The sequence below is a fragment of the Aegilops tauschii genome, chromosome 6 (genome assembly GCF_002575655.3).
Source record: "Aegilops tauschii subsp. strangulata cultivar AL8/78 chromosome 6, Aet v6.0, whole genome shotgun sequence".
Classification (NCBI taxonomy): Eukaryota; Viridiplantae; Streptophyta; class Magnoliopsida; order Poales; family Poaceae; genus Aegilops; species Aegilops tauschii.
Genome location: NC_053040.3, coordinates 486,360,117 through 486,375,688, shown reverse-complemented (window position 1 = coordinate 486,375,688; position 15,572 = coordinate 486,360,117). Strand labels below are relative to the sequence as shown.

At 47.1% G+C, this 15,572-nt stretch overlaps 2 protein-coding genes across 2 annotated transcripts; one reads left to right on the top strand and one right to left on the bottom strand.

Moving 5' to 3' along the window:
• The first annotated feature begins 620 nt into the window (after positions 1-620).
• On the top strand, positions 621-3,688 carry LOC109757240 (F-box/LRR-repeat protein At3g26922-like). Its single transcript, XM_020316071.4, has 5 exons — positions 621-759; positions 867-1,711; positions 2,146-2,316; positions 2,406-2,606; positions 3,214-3,688. The coding sequence occupies exons 2-4, from the start codon at positions 884-886 to the stop codon at positions 2,583-2,585; spliced, it is 1,179 nt and encodes a 392-aa protein (XP_020171660.1). The 5' UTR covers positions 621-759; positions 867-883; the 3' UTR covers positions 2,586-2,606; positions 3,214-3,688.
• Positions 3,689-4,695: 1,007 nt separating this feature from the next.
• Positions 4,696-14,942, bottom strand: LOC109757241 (glucan endo-1,3-beta-glucosidase 8-like). The gene is made up of 2 exons (XM_073502242.1): positions 14,773-14,942; positions 4,696-6,039 (listed from the first exon to the last, which is right to left on the bottom strand). The coding sequence occupies exons 1-2, from the start codon at positions 14,940-14,942 to the stop codon at positions 5,016-5,018; spliced, it is 1,194 nt and encodes a 397-aa protein (XP_073358343.1). The 3' UTR covers positions 4,696-5,015.
• Between the last annotated feature and the right edge of the window lie 630 nt (positions 14,943-15,572).

Below are 15,572 nucleotides of genomic sequence, written 5' to 3'. Positions count from 1 at the left end.
CCGTGCGACAGGGCGATTACCTTGGCCCCCTTCGCCGCTCGACTTCGTAATAATTAATGCAGATGGTGTAGTCAATATTCAGGGCGGACGAGGAGCTGTTGATGATGTGTGTCAGGATCAAAACGACACATACATGGGATCTCATCTATTACTCTTAATGGCGTCACCGATGTGGCTGATCTTTGAAGCTTTGGCATGCAGAGAAGCCCAGTCTTTAGCAACTGATGTTTTGGCAACGCCTATTCTTATTTTCGCGGTCATCATCAAAGATGTAGAGGCCAATGTTAGGAGGAGCTAATGCGGCGGTGACCAAAGAGGTGAACCTCACAGAGAATAATTTTGAAAATTGACGGTTTATTTGCGAACCAAGACGCAGAAACTATGAGCTGATAGTTTGGCTAAGTTTTCTCTTTTGCTTGATGCCGGTAGGCCCATGTGTGATCTTCTAAAAAACAAAAAAGGGGAAAAAAAAAGCGAGACCCTTGTGCACGCCTGCGTCCTAAAAAAAACATTTGTGCGCCTGCAGCGCCGAATCCCTCTGCCCAACGAGCTCGCCTCACCGTCGGGCCGGCCGGGCTGCCTCACCGCCGTGACACCGGAGCTCGCCGCGGATCGCCCCCAAGTCCCCTCCGGAACTCGCCGCGCGCCGCCCCCCAACTCCCCCTACCCCAAGAATCCCCCGAAATCGCGCTCCCACTTCCGCTCTCCCTCCCTCGCCTAGTTGACTCCGTCACGCAGGGCTTCTTGCGGCGGCGCGAGGTGAGCCCATCCGGCGACAGATATTCTTGCAGCACATCTTCTCCGGTGTGCCGTCTGCAGCCGCTCCCTTCCCTGGACGTCAGCTGAACTCTGCAGCTTCTGCGCAGGCAACCTGTTCGACGAAATGTCCAGGAGGCTGAGCGAGGTGGGAAGCACGGCGGCCGTGGGCGAGCACCGCATCGGGGACCTCCCGGACGACCTGCTGGCGTACCTGATGTCGTTCCTGCCCTCGCGCGACTCCGTGCGGACGTGCGTGCTCGCCCGGCGCTGGCGCCCGCTCTGGAGGTCCGTGCCCGCCCTGCGCCTCGAGGACGACCCGCGAGGCGACGGCGGCCCCAGGAGCAAGTTCGTCGACGAGCTGCTGCGCCGCCGCCACCCGACACCTCTGAACCTATGTGACATCTGTTCTGATTACGACACCTTTCACTGCGAGGAGGCGTTCACACGCATCAAGCCGTGGCTCCGGTACGCCTTCTCGCATGACGTTCGGGCGCTGCGGGTCGTTGCTGGTTCGTTGACGACCAACCTGGTTCTCGTCTCCTCGCACCTGAAGAGGGTAGAGCTTTGTTTCATGCAGTTTAAAGGCTCTGTGAATTTCACGGGCTGTCGGGTGCTAGATGTGTTGGAGATGAAAGGTTGTAACATCCTTGCGAGCATCTTGTGCCAGTCAGTACGACATCTTACCGTCAAAGGGGGGTGTTTTGACGATAAAATCCGCCGTCGTATTTCTGCCCCAAATCTCATCAGCTTGAAACTAGCTCCATGCCAGGGTCTGACTCCGTTGCTTGATAGCATGCCATCGCTGGTGACAGCATCTGTTGAATCCTTTGATCAGCAGTATCATTACTGTTTTGATGTACCATGTGAAGGGTGTGATAGGCAGGCAAGATTTCCTGTGGTTTTGGAAGGCTTGTCTGCTGCTACAAATCTGGAGTTAACAAGTGATGATCAGGTATGCTCCCATTTTTGCTAATTCCTTTGTCTTTTTTAAATGAGCTAGTCTTTTATGTTTGTATCCAGATATCTGTCAGTACAAGCATATTGAACAAGCTCATTATGTGCATGGTTGTTTTCACCGTTTCACATGTTTGAATCTTGATGTTTCTATGTACTCGTCTGCAATATGCATACCTCTACTTGATACTTTAGTCATATGTATACTGTTATCGTATGTAGGATTGAGATTAATTTGTGAGTAATGTTTCTGAGTAGACCAGAAAGTGGCAAAGTACAACTTCGGATATAGATCTCATTATCTGGTAACACTTAATTAACTTAATTTCTATGAAAAATAAGAACCACCAGAAAGTTTCCAAAGCATGTACTTCTGTATCTCAAAAAGCATCGTGTACTTGTTTTGTTTTTAACCCCCTTCATTCTGTCCAGTTATGTATTTTCAGAATGGATTTGAAATGGTGCCCCATGTTTAGCAAGCTCAAATGCTTGTTGCTGAACAAATGGTGTGTGGCTGATTATTTCACTGGATTGGTTTACTTCCTCCAGCACTCACCAATTCTAGAGACGCTGACACTTCTGCTTGATTTTCAAACTCACGAGGTATATATTCTCAAAGTTTGATAGGTTTTCTCTTTGAAGTCGCCATGTACCTCCTGCTGACTTCAGGAAAATATTTCTGTTTGCTACAGAAATGGCATGTGATGGAAACATATGGAATCTATGACCCAAAGGAACAATCACCACTATTGAAGCATCTCAAGGTAGTCAAAATCATACGCAGCTCGACAAAGGAAGATGTTATAGTTGACCGTATCCTAAAGATACTCTCTGCCCATGGAGTGCCTTCCGAGCAAATTGACATCCAATAGAACTTTCTTCTGCTTTCGACTGTAAGTAACCAGACCAGTCTTCACGATTATATCTTTGATAGTCGGCATATGTGTGTACATAGTGTGCTCGGATGTATATAGTACCAACCGACCTAGTTTGAAGCAGCATTCTGTACTAGATCTTGTTGCACCATTTCTACACCCGCCATGACAGCATGCATTTCAATCCGTGGCACTGGCACCACAATGTCATAATAATAGAAAGTATGAAGTAAGGATCAAATGTTTGATTGGTCAAACTAGTAGATGCGAACTAAAGGCAGGCAGCACCGAAGGCAGGAAGACTTTGCAAGTGTCTATCCATTTCGTCTTCGTAATAGGATTGGTTTGGGGCAGTTTTAGCGAGTTGCTATTTTGTTGCCTGTAGATCGAGTAAATGGTCAATTGATCCGCTACGCTATGAATCAACAAAGTTAAACCTTGTGTTGAGTTTAATGTGAATAGCAAACTATTCTTCCAACATTCCCATGACTAGATCAAGTGGCTTGCTGGTCCAGTGACCATCCAATCAGTGAACAATCTCTCATAAAGTTTCCCCTGCATCTGTCTACTGCTTCTTCCAACCTGGACTCTGATGTTCTCATTGTTTCCTCTGTTTTCTATTCAGGCTTCCATTTTGAGCTGGCTCTGTGTCCCTGGATCGCACCAGGAAGGAAGTTGCTGCGTTTTTGTCTACCATACCACCCCAGGATGCGCCTCCCCGTGTCCTGTTCATATATATGACCTTATATGTAAACAGTTGTATGTATGTCTTGCTTGGATGCAGTCGGAGCATGTTGTTATAGTGTCTGTCACCGTGGTCCTGCTGGTGTGCTTTATGCTCATTTCCTCAACTCGGCGGCAAGCCTGAGCTGCCAAGATGATGTTTCAGGGACCCTGTCTACTGTTTGTTGTTCCAGGATCGCGCTAGGTTGATTCCAGAACTATAAATTCTGCCTTGTGGCTAGGATCGGCTTCCAGATGCATGTGTATACTAACCAAAACCACACCCTTTGCATATCTTCTTATGTCTCTCCCCCCAAAACACAGAGATACACCCTTGTGGAAGTTGCTTGAACCAAAGGATGAAAGATGTTTCTTTTTGTCGCGCTGCTGCTGCTGATGAGATTTGCACTTTCTGTTCTGCTGGATTTTTTTTCCGAGTGGTTGCTAGATTTTTTGTGAAAAGAAATATAATTCAGGCTGCGTGGATGTAAATACTTGGTGGAATCAAGTATAGGTCTCTGGTTACCAGAATTACGAGCGAATTCATGGATATGTTGTATGTCACCGGTTGCCAGAATTGGGGACAAATACTTCTGCGTGTGAATCTCTTTGTTTCGCAAGCGATCCTGCTAGCCAATCACACACAGTATGGTGATCCAGAGTGCATGCTATGCTCATCACGAAATTCGATCCACTGAATGGATGTTTTCCCTTTCTTTTGCTGCACACGGTTTTGTCACTAGACTGTAATTAAGTGCCAAGAGCTAGCAGTTCATTAGTCCAAGGTATCACACTGAAGCTCAAAAAAAAAGGTATCACACTGAATACATGGACTGTGAGACTCTATGTAATAGTGGTTAGACTGGTGTAGAGCATCCTTATACTATAGATAGGTTGTTTATGCCTACTCAGCAACACATCATATGATTGCTGTTCAGTCATATGGAGCTATCAATTCATTAGTAGTTCATGATCATACTGTATTTTTACTCACTGTGACTGATGTTTTTGCATGATTGTCCGCTTTTTAGTGATTCCAGCACCTGTATCACGCAGTACGAGGACATGTGTTTGCATGGTGGAAGACTTGCCGGGGTGAGTTATGATCCTGCACTGGCAGCCAGCACTGTTGCTTCGTTATGAATCACACATTTGTCAAAACTAATAAACCAGAACAGCTTTTACTCGAAAAGATATGCGTCACATATGGTACTTGTAATGTTCTCTAACAAAAGTTCTTGCACCGTATCTAGATCTCAAACGATGGCTATTCTGTTTGCGGACAGATGTTCCTGCCTTACATTCTTAAATTCTTCTTCTAACATGGTAAAGTTACCAGTTTCTGATGCAATTTTGACCGCGACTTGCAGGTGGGTGAACTTCACCATTGATCTTGAAGCACGGGTGGGAATGGCGATGTCTTCGTTCACTGTCTTCAGGTTGGCCATCTTCTTTGGGGCTACAAGCTACAAAATTTACTCGAGCTTTTCATATTCGGATTGTTTACACAATTTATGCATTGCACCCTCCAGTTCAGAGCAAGCATTTTCCTCGATTTAGTTCATGATTTTCCGGGCATCGGCGCTTGTATTTTTCTCGATTTATTTCAAGATTTTCGACGCATGGGTGCTAGACGTGACGTGCCTGCCGAACAAATGAATCATCCGATTTCCTCCCCTGATGTCTACATGATAAAACCCGTCGTCATGACACGAGAGCATGCGCGACCAACATGGCCAGCAGCAGCGACGATGCGGGCCATCGGCGTGCCGGGACGGTGGCGGCGCTGATGATCTGGACGGGGAAGAGGCATTCCTTGGTGGAGGCGTTCTTGTCAGAGATGGTGGCGAGGCCGTCGAAGTCGCAGGCGCGCACGTCCTGGTCCTGCATCTGGAAGTACATGTTGAAGGCGTAGGAGATGTTGCTCTTCTCGTCGAGGCCGTTGCAGGAGCAGCCGTACCCGAGCGCCGTGCAGTCGCCGCTGGCGCACGCGTACTGGATGTTCCCCGGCAGCTTGTCCTTGCCCTCCTCCTTGGCGGCCTCGTCGTCGAACACGCACCACTGCTTGGGCAGGTACTCCACGCCGGACACGGCCGTGAGCTGCTTGTCGTTGCCCTTTCCCGACAGGTCCATGGCGAACTTGGGCTTGCCGTCGTAGGTGAGGATGCCCCAGTGGCGCTCGAAGTTGCCCGGCGCGATGCTCTTCATGTCCTCGTCGAAGAGGCCGAAGAGGTATACGTCCATCTTGCCCTGCCGGAGGTGGGTGCCCTCGTTCTTGGCCAGCTTCTTGAGGAGGCCGTTGTAGAAGCGGCGCGCGAGCTTGGGGTTAGCGTTCTTGTTGCCGTCGGTGGGCCAGCCGACCTCGCCGATGATGACCTTGAGGCCGGGCACGCCGGCCTTCTTGAGCGCGCTGACGAGGGTGTCGTAGTTGGCGTCGAACACGTTGGAGTAGCTGACGCCGCCGTTGTCCTGGATGCTGCGGCCGCCGTCGAAGAAGGCGAACTCGAAGGGGAAGTTTTCGCTCTGGTAGAGGCTGAGGAAGGGGTAGATGTTGACGACGAAGGGCGCGCCGTGGTCGTGCATGAACTTGACCATGTCTGTCATGACGCCGTCGATGTCGGGCCGGAACTTGCCCTCGGACGGCTTGTCGCCGACGTAGACGTCGGCGTTGAGCGGGACGGTGGCCTTGACCGTGTCGCCGATCCATGCCGGGGTGATCAATTCCTTGCTCCGGCGTGATCGTAGTTCGTTTTGGTACGTTGGGATCTGGTGGTGCTAGCTCGTGGTTGGTGTCCCTCCTCCTCGCGGGGCTGTGGAAAGCAAAGGAGAGGAGAGGAAAATGGCGGGGAAAGCGGTTGGAGTTTCACCCATTTCTCCATGCACACGTGCACATGCATGCGCAGTACTTCCTCCTTTCCGGTTTATAGGGCTTATCTCAAAATTTTAGTTTTTTCATTTTATAAGGCTCAATTTGGTTGTTCCCCATCACAAGTTCAGATTTCAAGGTGCATTAAATAATTGAATGCAAGTATTAAGAGAAAATTGACCAATGCATGTACTTTATGCATGCATGCATTGCAATTAATACATTGGTAAACATAATTTTTTAAGGGAAACAAGAGCATTAATTGCGTATTTTTGCAAATTACAAAAAATATTTCACCACTCACCATCTACCTTGGTTGGTGAGATTTTTGAATTGAGCCCTATAAATCGGAAAGGAGGGAGTAACTTATTTATTCGCTAAATTTGCAACTTCAAACATTTTACGAGTCGATTAATCCAAACTGGTGCAGGTATATTGATCAATATCTCCTTTACCACCTACACATTGTCGGGAGGTAAAAAATCAGAAGAAAAAAAATAGTAGTTAGGCCACTCTTCATATATGATGTATGCAAAATAATACCTTTTTTTGGAAGAAAATAATACTTTTCGTTTCTTCCTAAGGCTTGATTGAAGATGAGCCCAGGGCAAAGAGAAACCATGGGATCTAATGATGATTATCAATTTTTCGTTTCCAGGGGTAGTCATTCGTTTTCTAGGTGAGCATAAAACCATACCATATCAATCTTGTGAAAGAACCTTAGCAATTTTGTGATATGGACAGTATTGCAGTTTAAGGGCCATCTGCCATCACATAATGAATAAGAGTCCATCCAAGAGGTGGACAGCGCGGACGGGAGGTTTATCCTCAATCTCGCTGCTGACAGTGACCGTCGCTTTGTGCTAAAGTCGCAACCTTGGCATTTCAAGCGTGACGGTCTCATCTTCGCCGAGTTCGACGGCAAGGGGGATCCGGCAGAGGTCGACCTTGGTGTCATGGCCATATGGGTCCAGGTACGCGATCTTCCATTCGAGCTTAAGACTGAGAGCATAGGGTGGTCTCTCGAGGATCAACTAGGAGAGGTGTTGGAGCTTTCTCACCAAAACCATGTAATTGTTGAAAAATACCTGTGGGTGCATGTCATGATATTACTGCATGAACCTCTAAAGAGTTCTGTAGAGTTTACACCTCTAGGTAGTTCTAAGGTTTTTAAGTATGATGTAAAGTATGAAAAGCTTCCCCTTTACTGCTAGTGTTGTGGCATTGTTGGCCACACTTCTGAGAGGTTTTGTAAAATCCCTCATGATAAGAGGGTTGTTTGTTATCCTAGAAACCTGAGTGTAGAACCCTACTGGAAGAGCCAAGGCGCTAGTAAGAGGGGTCTCCTCTTCGGGAACTACTCACGCGACGGCAAGAATTCTTCTTCAGGCACCGTCAACAACACCGCCAAGCCCATGGACGTCGTCAAGGTGGCCACTGCCGTGAGAGGACTCACGGTCTCGGACAAAGGGGCCACCTCATCTGTCAAGTTGACACTCGGCCAAGAGGGCCGGGATCGGGGGTTCATGGCGCCTGCTCCGGCTGGCGCATCACTTGGTCGGGAGGACCAGGCAGGCGCGCCGGCTGGTTCTGGCGAGCGAGACGGGTGGGGCAAAGTGCCTCTGGTGGACCCGCAACATGGAGGATCGCACGACCAGGAGGGTCAAGTGCGCCACACTACTGGTCTGGACCAGTCTCTCCTGGGGGGTCTGACGCCCAAGTCCTCTCAGGCGCTGGGAATGCCCAGTCTAGTCCCAACTCATGGGGCTGATGCTGATGGATTTCTTTTCCAGCCGGGTGTGCCGGAGGCATTAACAAACGTTGTTGCTGCAAGAATGGGTACGGCAGGTGGCGACCCAGAAAATAATGTCGTACGTTTTAAGTTCAGTGCAGGAAAAAACCATACGAAGGGAAGCTCAAAAAAGAGAGAAAAAAAAGAAAGGGAGAGCAAACAGAGCTGAGGATGCTCGCAAGAAAGTTTTAGGGAAAAAAAGGGGACATTCTTTTGGGGTCCAACCGACGGGTAGTGACTTAGAGTTCTCTTTTGAGAAAGAGATGGACAGCTATGAGCACATGTTATATGGCGATGTAACCGCCTCATCCAAACGGGTGTGTACTGGTAGAGTTGAGGTAGTCCAGGACAAGGAGGGGGGTGTTACGCACGTAGCAAAGGAGATAGACGAGAAGGAGGAAGAATATACTCCGCAAGGTGTGGAGTCGGTGGGCGAAGAGAAAGATGAGAATGGCACATCGGCGGCCTACGAGGAGGAGGACCGCCGGGCCAAATGAAAATCCTAGGATGGAACTGCCGTGGTATGCTCTCCAACACGGCAGCTCGTGAGCTTCTGGAACTACAGGAGCGTACAAGGGCAGAGTTAATTTTCCTTTCTGAATCTCATTTGAATAAGTGTAAAGCTGATGAGCTTCGTCGTGTCCTAGGTTTTGATTCTATGTTTGTAGTGGAAAGTGATGGTCGGGCCGGTGGCCTTGTTATGTTTTATCATAAGTCGAATAAAATCGAGTTGAACTATGTATCGTCTTATTTTATTGATGTTCTGTTTATGTATGAGGATGTTGTACAGTGGCGGTTCACGGGCTTTTATGGTCATCCGAACTGGAACGAACGTCATCTATCTTGGGATGATATTCGTAATTTACATAGTAAGGGCGACCACCCTTGGGTGGTTTTGGGGGATTTTAATGAAATTTTATATCCCTCAGAAAAAGAGGGCGGTAATGCAAGACCAAATGGAATGATGAGGGATTTTCGTGAATGCCTTATGGACCGTGGGCTGGAAGACTTAGGTTACAGGGGCGACCCTTTTACTTGGAGTAGAGGTGAAATTCAAGAGCGTCTCGATCGGGAAGTTTGTAATGTGGGGTGGGCACATAAATTTCCTCGTGCAGCGGTGATTAATGAAGAACATGTCCATTCAGATCATCGGCCGCTGGTCTTGGACATGGATTATTTGGATGACAATATTTTCAGACAACCAGAGGGGCGCGTGAAGCAATTTGAAGCTAGATGGTTAAAGGAAGAGACTGTCACTGAAATTGTTAAGGCTTCTTGGGAAAGAGCAAAGTTAGCAGGTATTGGCCCTTCATTGGCTGATCGAACGAGAGCCGTGCATGCCGATTTGCACACTTGGGATGGTGTAACTCTCAAGGGCCCGAAGCAGAGAATTAATAAATTAAAAAAGAGTTAGAGAGACTGAGGCGTGGTCCCTTGAACACAGAATCACGGTGCCGACAGAAGGAGATTATTGTGGTAATTGAGAACCTATTGGACCAAGAGGAAATTTTCTGGCTACAAAGAGATCGCGCAAACTGGTTGATGCACGGGGACCGTAATACATCATTTTTCCACAACGCAGCCACAGCCAGGAAAAAGAGAAATAATATAAAGAAACTTTTAGATGTTTCTGGGATTTGGAGAGAAGGTAAGGAGCTGAAGAATCACATTACTGATTATTTTTCAAAACTCTTCACGTCGGAAGTCCAGCATCCGAATCAAGAGGTTTTGTCCCTAGTTCGTAGAAGAGTGAGGACTGAAATGAACAATCCTCTTCTTGCCCCTTATACTGCTGAAGATGTTCGCAAGGCGCTGTTCGAGATTGGGGACTTAAAAGCTCCAGGTCCAGATGGATTCCATGCTATCTTCTATAATAGATTTTGGCCTATGTTAGGGGACGATCTAGTTGAGGAGGTCCTACAAGCCATCAATACGTGTACTATACCAGCTGGTTGGAATGATACGGCGATTGTGATGATCCCAAAGGTTAACACATCGGAAAAAGTAACCCAATTTAGGCCGATCAGCTTATGCAATGTGGTATATAAAATAATTGCAAAGATGGTGGCCCTTCCTTTGAAGGTTCTCCTGCCAGATATTATAAGCCCGACTCAGAGTGCTTTTGTGCCTGGCAGACTGATAACGGATAATATATTGGTAGCTTATGAGTGTTTTCACACAATCAAGAATAAAAGAGAAGGTAGAGAGGGCTTGTGTGCTATTAAACTTGATATGCACAAAGCTTATGACAGAGTTGAGTGGCCTTTTTTGAAGGAGATTATGCTGAGACTGGGCTTCCGTCAAGATTGGGTGAAATTAATTATGCAATGGGTCTCAACTGTCGAATACATAGTAAGGATTAACGCGGAGGATAGTGAGAGTTTTAAGCCTACAAGGGGTTTGAGGCAGGGTGACCCATTGTCACCATACCTTTTCTTGTTGTGCACAGAGGGATTGAATGCTCTACTTACACGGGCGGAGGAAATTGGAAATATTTCAGGAGTAAAAGTTTGTAGAGATGCCCCGCCCATCACAAACCTTCTCTTTGCGGATGATTCTTTGATTCTCATGAAAGCCAACCAACAAAATGCGGAAGCTCTGAAAACAGTGTTAGATTTATTATGTCAGGCATCAGGACAATTGGTAAGCATTGAAAAATCCAGCATTTTCTTTAGCCCAAACACGAAGGTGGAGATTAGGGAACAATTGTGTACAACGCTGAATATAATGACAGAGGCCCTCAGTGATAAATATTTGGGCTTGCCAGCAAATGTGGGTGTAGATAAAACAGACTGTTTCCAATTTCTGATTGAACGGATTGTCAAGAAAATTAGTGGCTGGAAGGAAAAATTATTGTCTGCGGGGGGAAAGGAGATCCTGCTCAAGGCTGTGATCCAAGCCATACCCACCTATGCAATGTCGGTCTTTAAAATTCCTAAAAAATTTTGTAAAGGAATCATTGACGCGATCATTTCTGGTGGGGAGACGAGGAGAACCAGAGGAGGATGCACTGGATGGCCTGGTGGAAAATGTGCGTACCTAAAAACCAAGGATGGATGGGATTTCGTGATATTCACTATTTCAATCTGGCACTGCTCGCCAAACAGGCATAGCGCCTTCTGGATAATCCTGATTCTTTGTGTGCTACAATTCTAAGGGCTAAATACTATCTTGATGGCGATCTGTTAAATTCTAAGCAAAAGAAAGGCTCTTCTTTTACCTGGCAAAGTATTATGGCTGGCATAAATTCTCTGAAACGTGGCTATATTTGGCGTGTGGGGAATGGACACAATATAAATATTTGGGAAGATGCCTGGATCCCAAATTGTGATACTAGAAAAGTTGTGACACCTAAGGGGGACAACTGTTAACTAAGGTGGGTAATTTGATTGATCCTGTTTCGAATTCTTGGGACGAAGATCTGATTACACAAACAATGTGGCCCATTGATGTTCAACGGATTCTCTCAATTCCAATCTCACAACATGATATGCCAGATTTCATTGCTTGGAGTTATACGAAAAATGGTATGTTCTCGGTTCGGTCTGCTTATTTTGTGGAGTGGGACCATCAGTATGAAAGTAGACTAAGACATTCTAATGGGATGGGGCGAAGCACAGTTAATCCTATTTGGAGTAAGATATGGAAGTTATCGTGTCCGGCAAAAGTCAAAATTTTTATATGGCGTACATTACATGGAACGCTTCCGTGTCGGGTTACGCTCGCAAATAGACATATGAAGGTCACGCCCATTTGCCCTACTTGCTCTGAGGGTTCTGAAGATACAAAGCATATGCTTTTCCTTTGCAGTAGAGCAAAGAAGGTTTGGACAAGGCTGGGGATGGATGATATCATTGATAAAGCTTGCAAGGTTGACCTTGCGGGAGAGGCGGTGCTGGAATACCTACTACTTCTGCCAGATCAAGATTTGAGGATAATGGGTTATCACAATGTGCGTGAAATGATTGCTGTCTCAGCATGGTATCTATGGTGGGAAAGACGGAAGTTAGTGCACAAGGAGACAACTCAGAATGCACTTCAGGTTTCAATGGGGATTCTATCCCTTACGTCAAACTTCGTAAATGCGTCATCCCCAGGGCTTCTATGAAAAAGGGGGGTTGGTCATGTCCTCCTAGGGGTTTTGTGAAACTTAACGTTGACGCTTCTTTTGACCACGACCTACTTAGGGGCACGATAGGGGCGGTTTTGAGAGATGAAAAAGGTAGGTTTATCGCGGGAGGGAACGGGAAGATTGACTATTGCGCAGATGTGTTGATGGCGGAAGCCTCAGCTCTTAAATTTGGTATAACATTGGTGCAAAGGGCAGGATGTAATCGCCTTATTATTAACTCGGACAACCTGGAGGTGATTGATACCATGAAGAACGGAGGACAGTCGGCGGGTGCGGCGGCGGCAATCTTTGACGATTGTTTTCATTATGCTTGTGACTTCGTTGCTACTAGATTTGAACACTGTAACAGAGAAGCAAATAAAGTAGCTCATGAGATTGCGAGTTTAGCTAGATTTTCGTTGATTTCTGATTGATTTGAGGAACCTGCAAATGAAATTGTAATGACCCTCACAAACAATGTACTTTTTATCTCTAATGAATAAAGTTTTCGTTTTATCTCAAAAAAAAAGAGTTGCCAATTGATTGTTTGTGTATGTGCCATTTATTTACCGCTTTTTTAATTGTTTGTAAGAGAAAAAAATGTACGGATCAGCAGCCGCGCTGAGGAGCGCCCTAGCCTCTGAATTTTAGAAATCTAAAGGCAAATCTAGTTAGTGGAGGGTGATCCACAGTTTGATACCTCAGTGTGATTCACGACAGTTTTTGGAATTTAATTGGATAAATCATTTGCTCGTGTGATGAAGGCAAAAGGTATTAATCTACCTTCCACGCGCTTCGTATTAATCCGACGAGCGCGAAGTTTTGATGGTGGACCATAACCACCAACAGAAACAAGTTGTCGATGCAAGACCTTATGTGATTTCTTCTTCCTCCTCGCCCATCTTATTCCCGCTACCCTCTCCTCTTCCATCATCCTCCCCCACCTTCCTCCCATGGTCCCATGTCCATGCTATTGGAGACGCAACGGCACAACACTTACCTCCTCCTCTTCTTGTTTGCCATGCCTCACGCCAGTGCCACCATCAGCCAAGTGACCCGACGGTGCTCGAGGAAATCCGAAGATCGGTGACCAATCCATAGGTTCTGTCCCGGCCATACAACACCGACCCCAGCACGCTCCTAGGGTGACAGGGGGTCACTTGCAACCCTGTTGGGCATGTTGTAAGCATCGACCTCCAATTTACAAACATTGTGGTCTACCTACCTCCAAGCATCTCCAGCCTCCAATATCTTGAGAACATCAACCTTACGAAGAATTCCCTCTCTCATCACTCCCTTCCATGGCAGGTCCAGCCTCCAGCATGTCAACCTTGATGAAAAAAATACTTTGGCTCAACTGCCCAGCACTTCTTCCACTTCTTCACATGCCTAGAAAACATTCTCCACATCTCCCTTTGGAACAATATACCGAGCACGTCATCCAGAGGCTGGACGTTGCCCGTTGACTTCGCTTCCTCGATCGTACCGGTTGCCACCTCGTTGGCATCATACCGTACTTCTTGGGTTCAATGAAAACCCTCTAGATGCTCGGTGTGTCCTACAAATACATCTAATGGCCTGATCCCGGGCACATTTTAATGACAGGGAGTCAAAAATATATGGGCTAAACTGGGATTGACAAAATTGAACTAATAACCTAGTGTATGCTTTTGAGGGGAGGGGGCCAATGCCCCCACCCCCACCTTGTCTTATTCTTGTAGGATCCCATATTAAAGATAATTCACAAATGGCGTGTTTGGTTGCCCGCATTAGGCCTAGCCTGGCCCGCGCGCGAAGAAAGTGACCCGTTTGGTTGCCTGTGTTTACTGTGCGGGCCGCATGGCACGAACATTAAAGCACACACTTGGGCCTGGCTCGCTGGAAACGCTCAGATCGGCAGTTTCTAGCGAGCCAGGCTGAGGCGAGCGCACAAGGTGAGCCACTTGCACGAGGGGAGATAGGAGGGATACGAGCTGGTATGCAACAATGTGCGTGCTTATCTTCTCCTATCTCCAGTAACCTTCCCTCTAATTCTGTTCTTCCTAGCCCCTTCCGATCTACACAACGGTGCGTCGATTCGAGGTAAGCTCTACACGAAAAAGATGCACCTCGATGCTACGGTTCCATTCAGGCGATCGGTTCGTAGTTTCGTCGGCCATAAGTTCTTAATTTTGTCTTCCTGTTTGAAGCTATTCTTGACGAATTTTGTCGGATTCATCGCGCACGATTGATCGTTTGAAATTTCCTTTGACCAGCAGCCTAATCTCGCAGTTTCTCACAACATTCGTGTTGTAAGTTTTTGGTTTCGACGATCGTAGCTTCATCTCTCTTTGAGCAGTAGTCTACTGCACTGACGCCGCCATGTCGAGCTCCTCTGTCCTCTGCTCAGAGTCCTCTTATTCGTCCCTCTCGATGCCGACTCCCCTTGATCTCCTTGCCCACGTCCTACTACACTAGAGTCGTTTCCGGCGTCGCTCATCTCGGCCTACTCTCTGTCGTCCTCCTACTGCACTGATGCTGCAATGGCGTGCACACTGCTTTCTTGTGTCCTCTGCCTCCGTGCACACTGCAGTTCGTCGCGCCGCCGATGGGGTCGATCATCTTGGCCTCCTCTCTCTCGCCCTACCACACTAGAGTCGTTTCCGGCGTCGATCATCTCGGCCTCCTCTCTCATCCACTGCACTGATGATACCATGGCGCGAGCACTGCATTCTCCTCCTCTGTCGACTGTCTTTGCGCGAGCACCGCAACTAGTTCGTCGACGGTGTCGCTCGCCTTGCCGCCGACGGGGTCGCTCGTCCATGACTCCATGCTCGTCATGTCGGACACGGCGCCACATCCACTATCCACCGTAGTCGCCATGGTCTGGCGCACACTGCATTTCTTCCCCCTCCCTCTGCTAGCTCTTAACCCTGTGTGCTAAGTGCAAGTGCTAGCTCTTAATCATACCCCATGCGGGCAATCAAACACCGTGTTCATGTGCCGCTTGAGCTAATGTAGACAACCAAACAAAATGCACTTGCGTATTACCTAATGCAGGGACCTTAGATGCAGGCAACCAAACAACTTGCAGATCACGCATTTGGGGCTGTTTTTGCTCAACCAGGTTGGGTTGAGAAGTGTATGCAATGCAACTACTGTTCAAAACTTGAACCAAACACGCCCAAAGATCTCGAAGATAACTTGATCCCATATTAAAGATAATTCACAGAGATCTCGAAGATAACTTGATCCCATATTAAAGTTTTTTTTGAGGAATCCATATTAAATCTCCACTACTATTAAACAAGCGAGTTGAGACAGAAACATTAGATCTCAGCCACATATACACCGTTCATCGATGGACCAGATTGTCCCAATGTTGTATCACATCAATTTCACATATTTATTAATTGATTCTAATCATGTACGCAACACCATAATTAGGAATCATTGCACCTTAATTATACCTTCATTAGGAACAAATCATCACACCACATATCACATATCATC

Excerpts from the sequence above, each read along its gene's own strand:
- LOC109757241 (XM_073502242.1), bottom strand. The coding sequence starts at position 14,942 with ATGGCGACTACGGTGGATAGTGGATGTGGCGCCGTGTCCGACATGACG. Across the intron at positions 6,040-14,772 it reads AATGCAGTGCTCGCGCCATG|CAAGGAATTGATCACCCCGG; the intron begins GTATCATCAGTG and ends ATCACGCCGGAG.
- LOC109757240 (XM_020316071.4), top strand. The coding sequence starts at position 884 with ATGTCCAGGAGGCTGAGCGAGGTGGGAAGCACGGCGGCCGTGGGCGAG. Across the intron at positions 1,712-2,145 it reads AGTTAACAAGTGATGATCAG|TTATGTATTTTCAGAATGGA; the intron begins GTATGCTCCCAT and ends CATTCTGTCCAG. Across the intron at positions 2,317-2,405 it reads TTGATTTTCAAACTCACGAG|AAATGGCATGTGATGGAAAC; the intron begins GTATATATTCTC and ends TGTTTGCTACAG.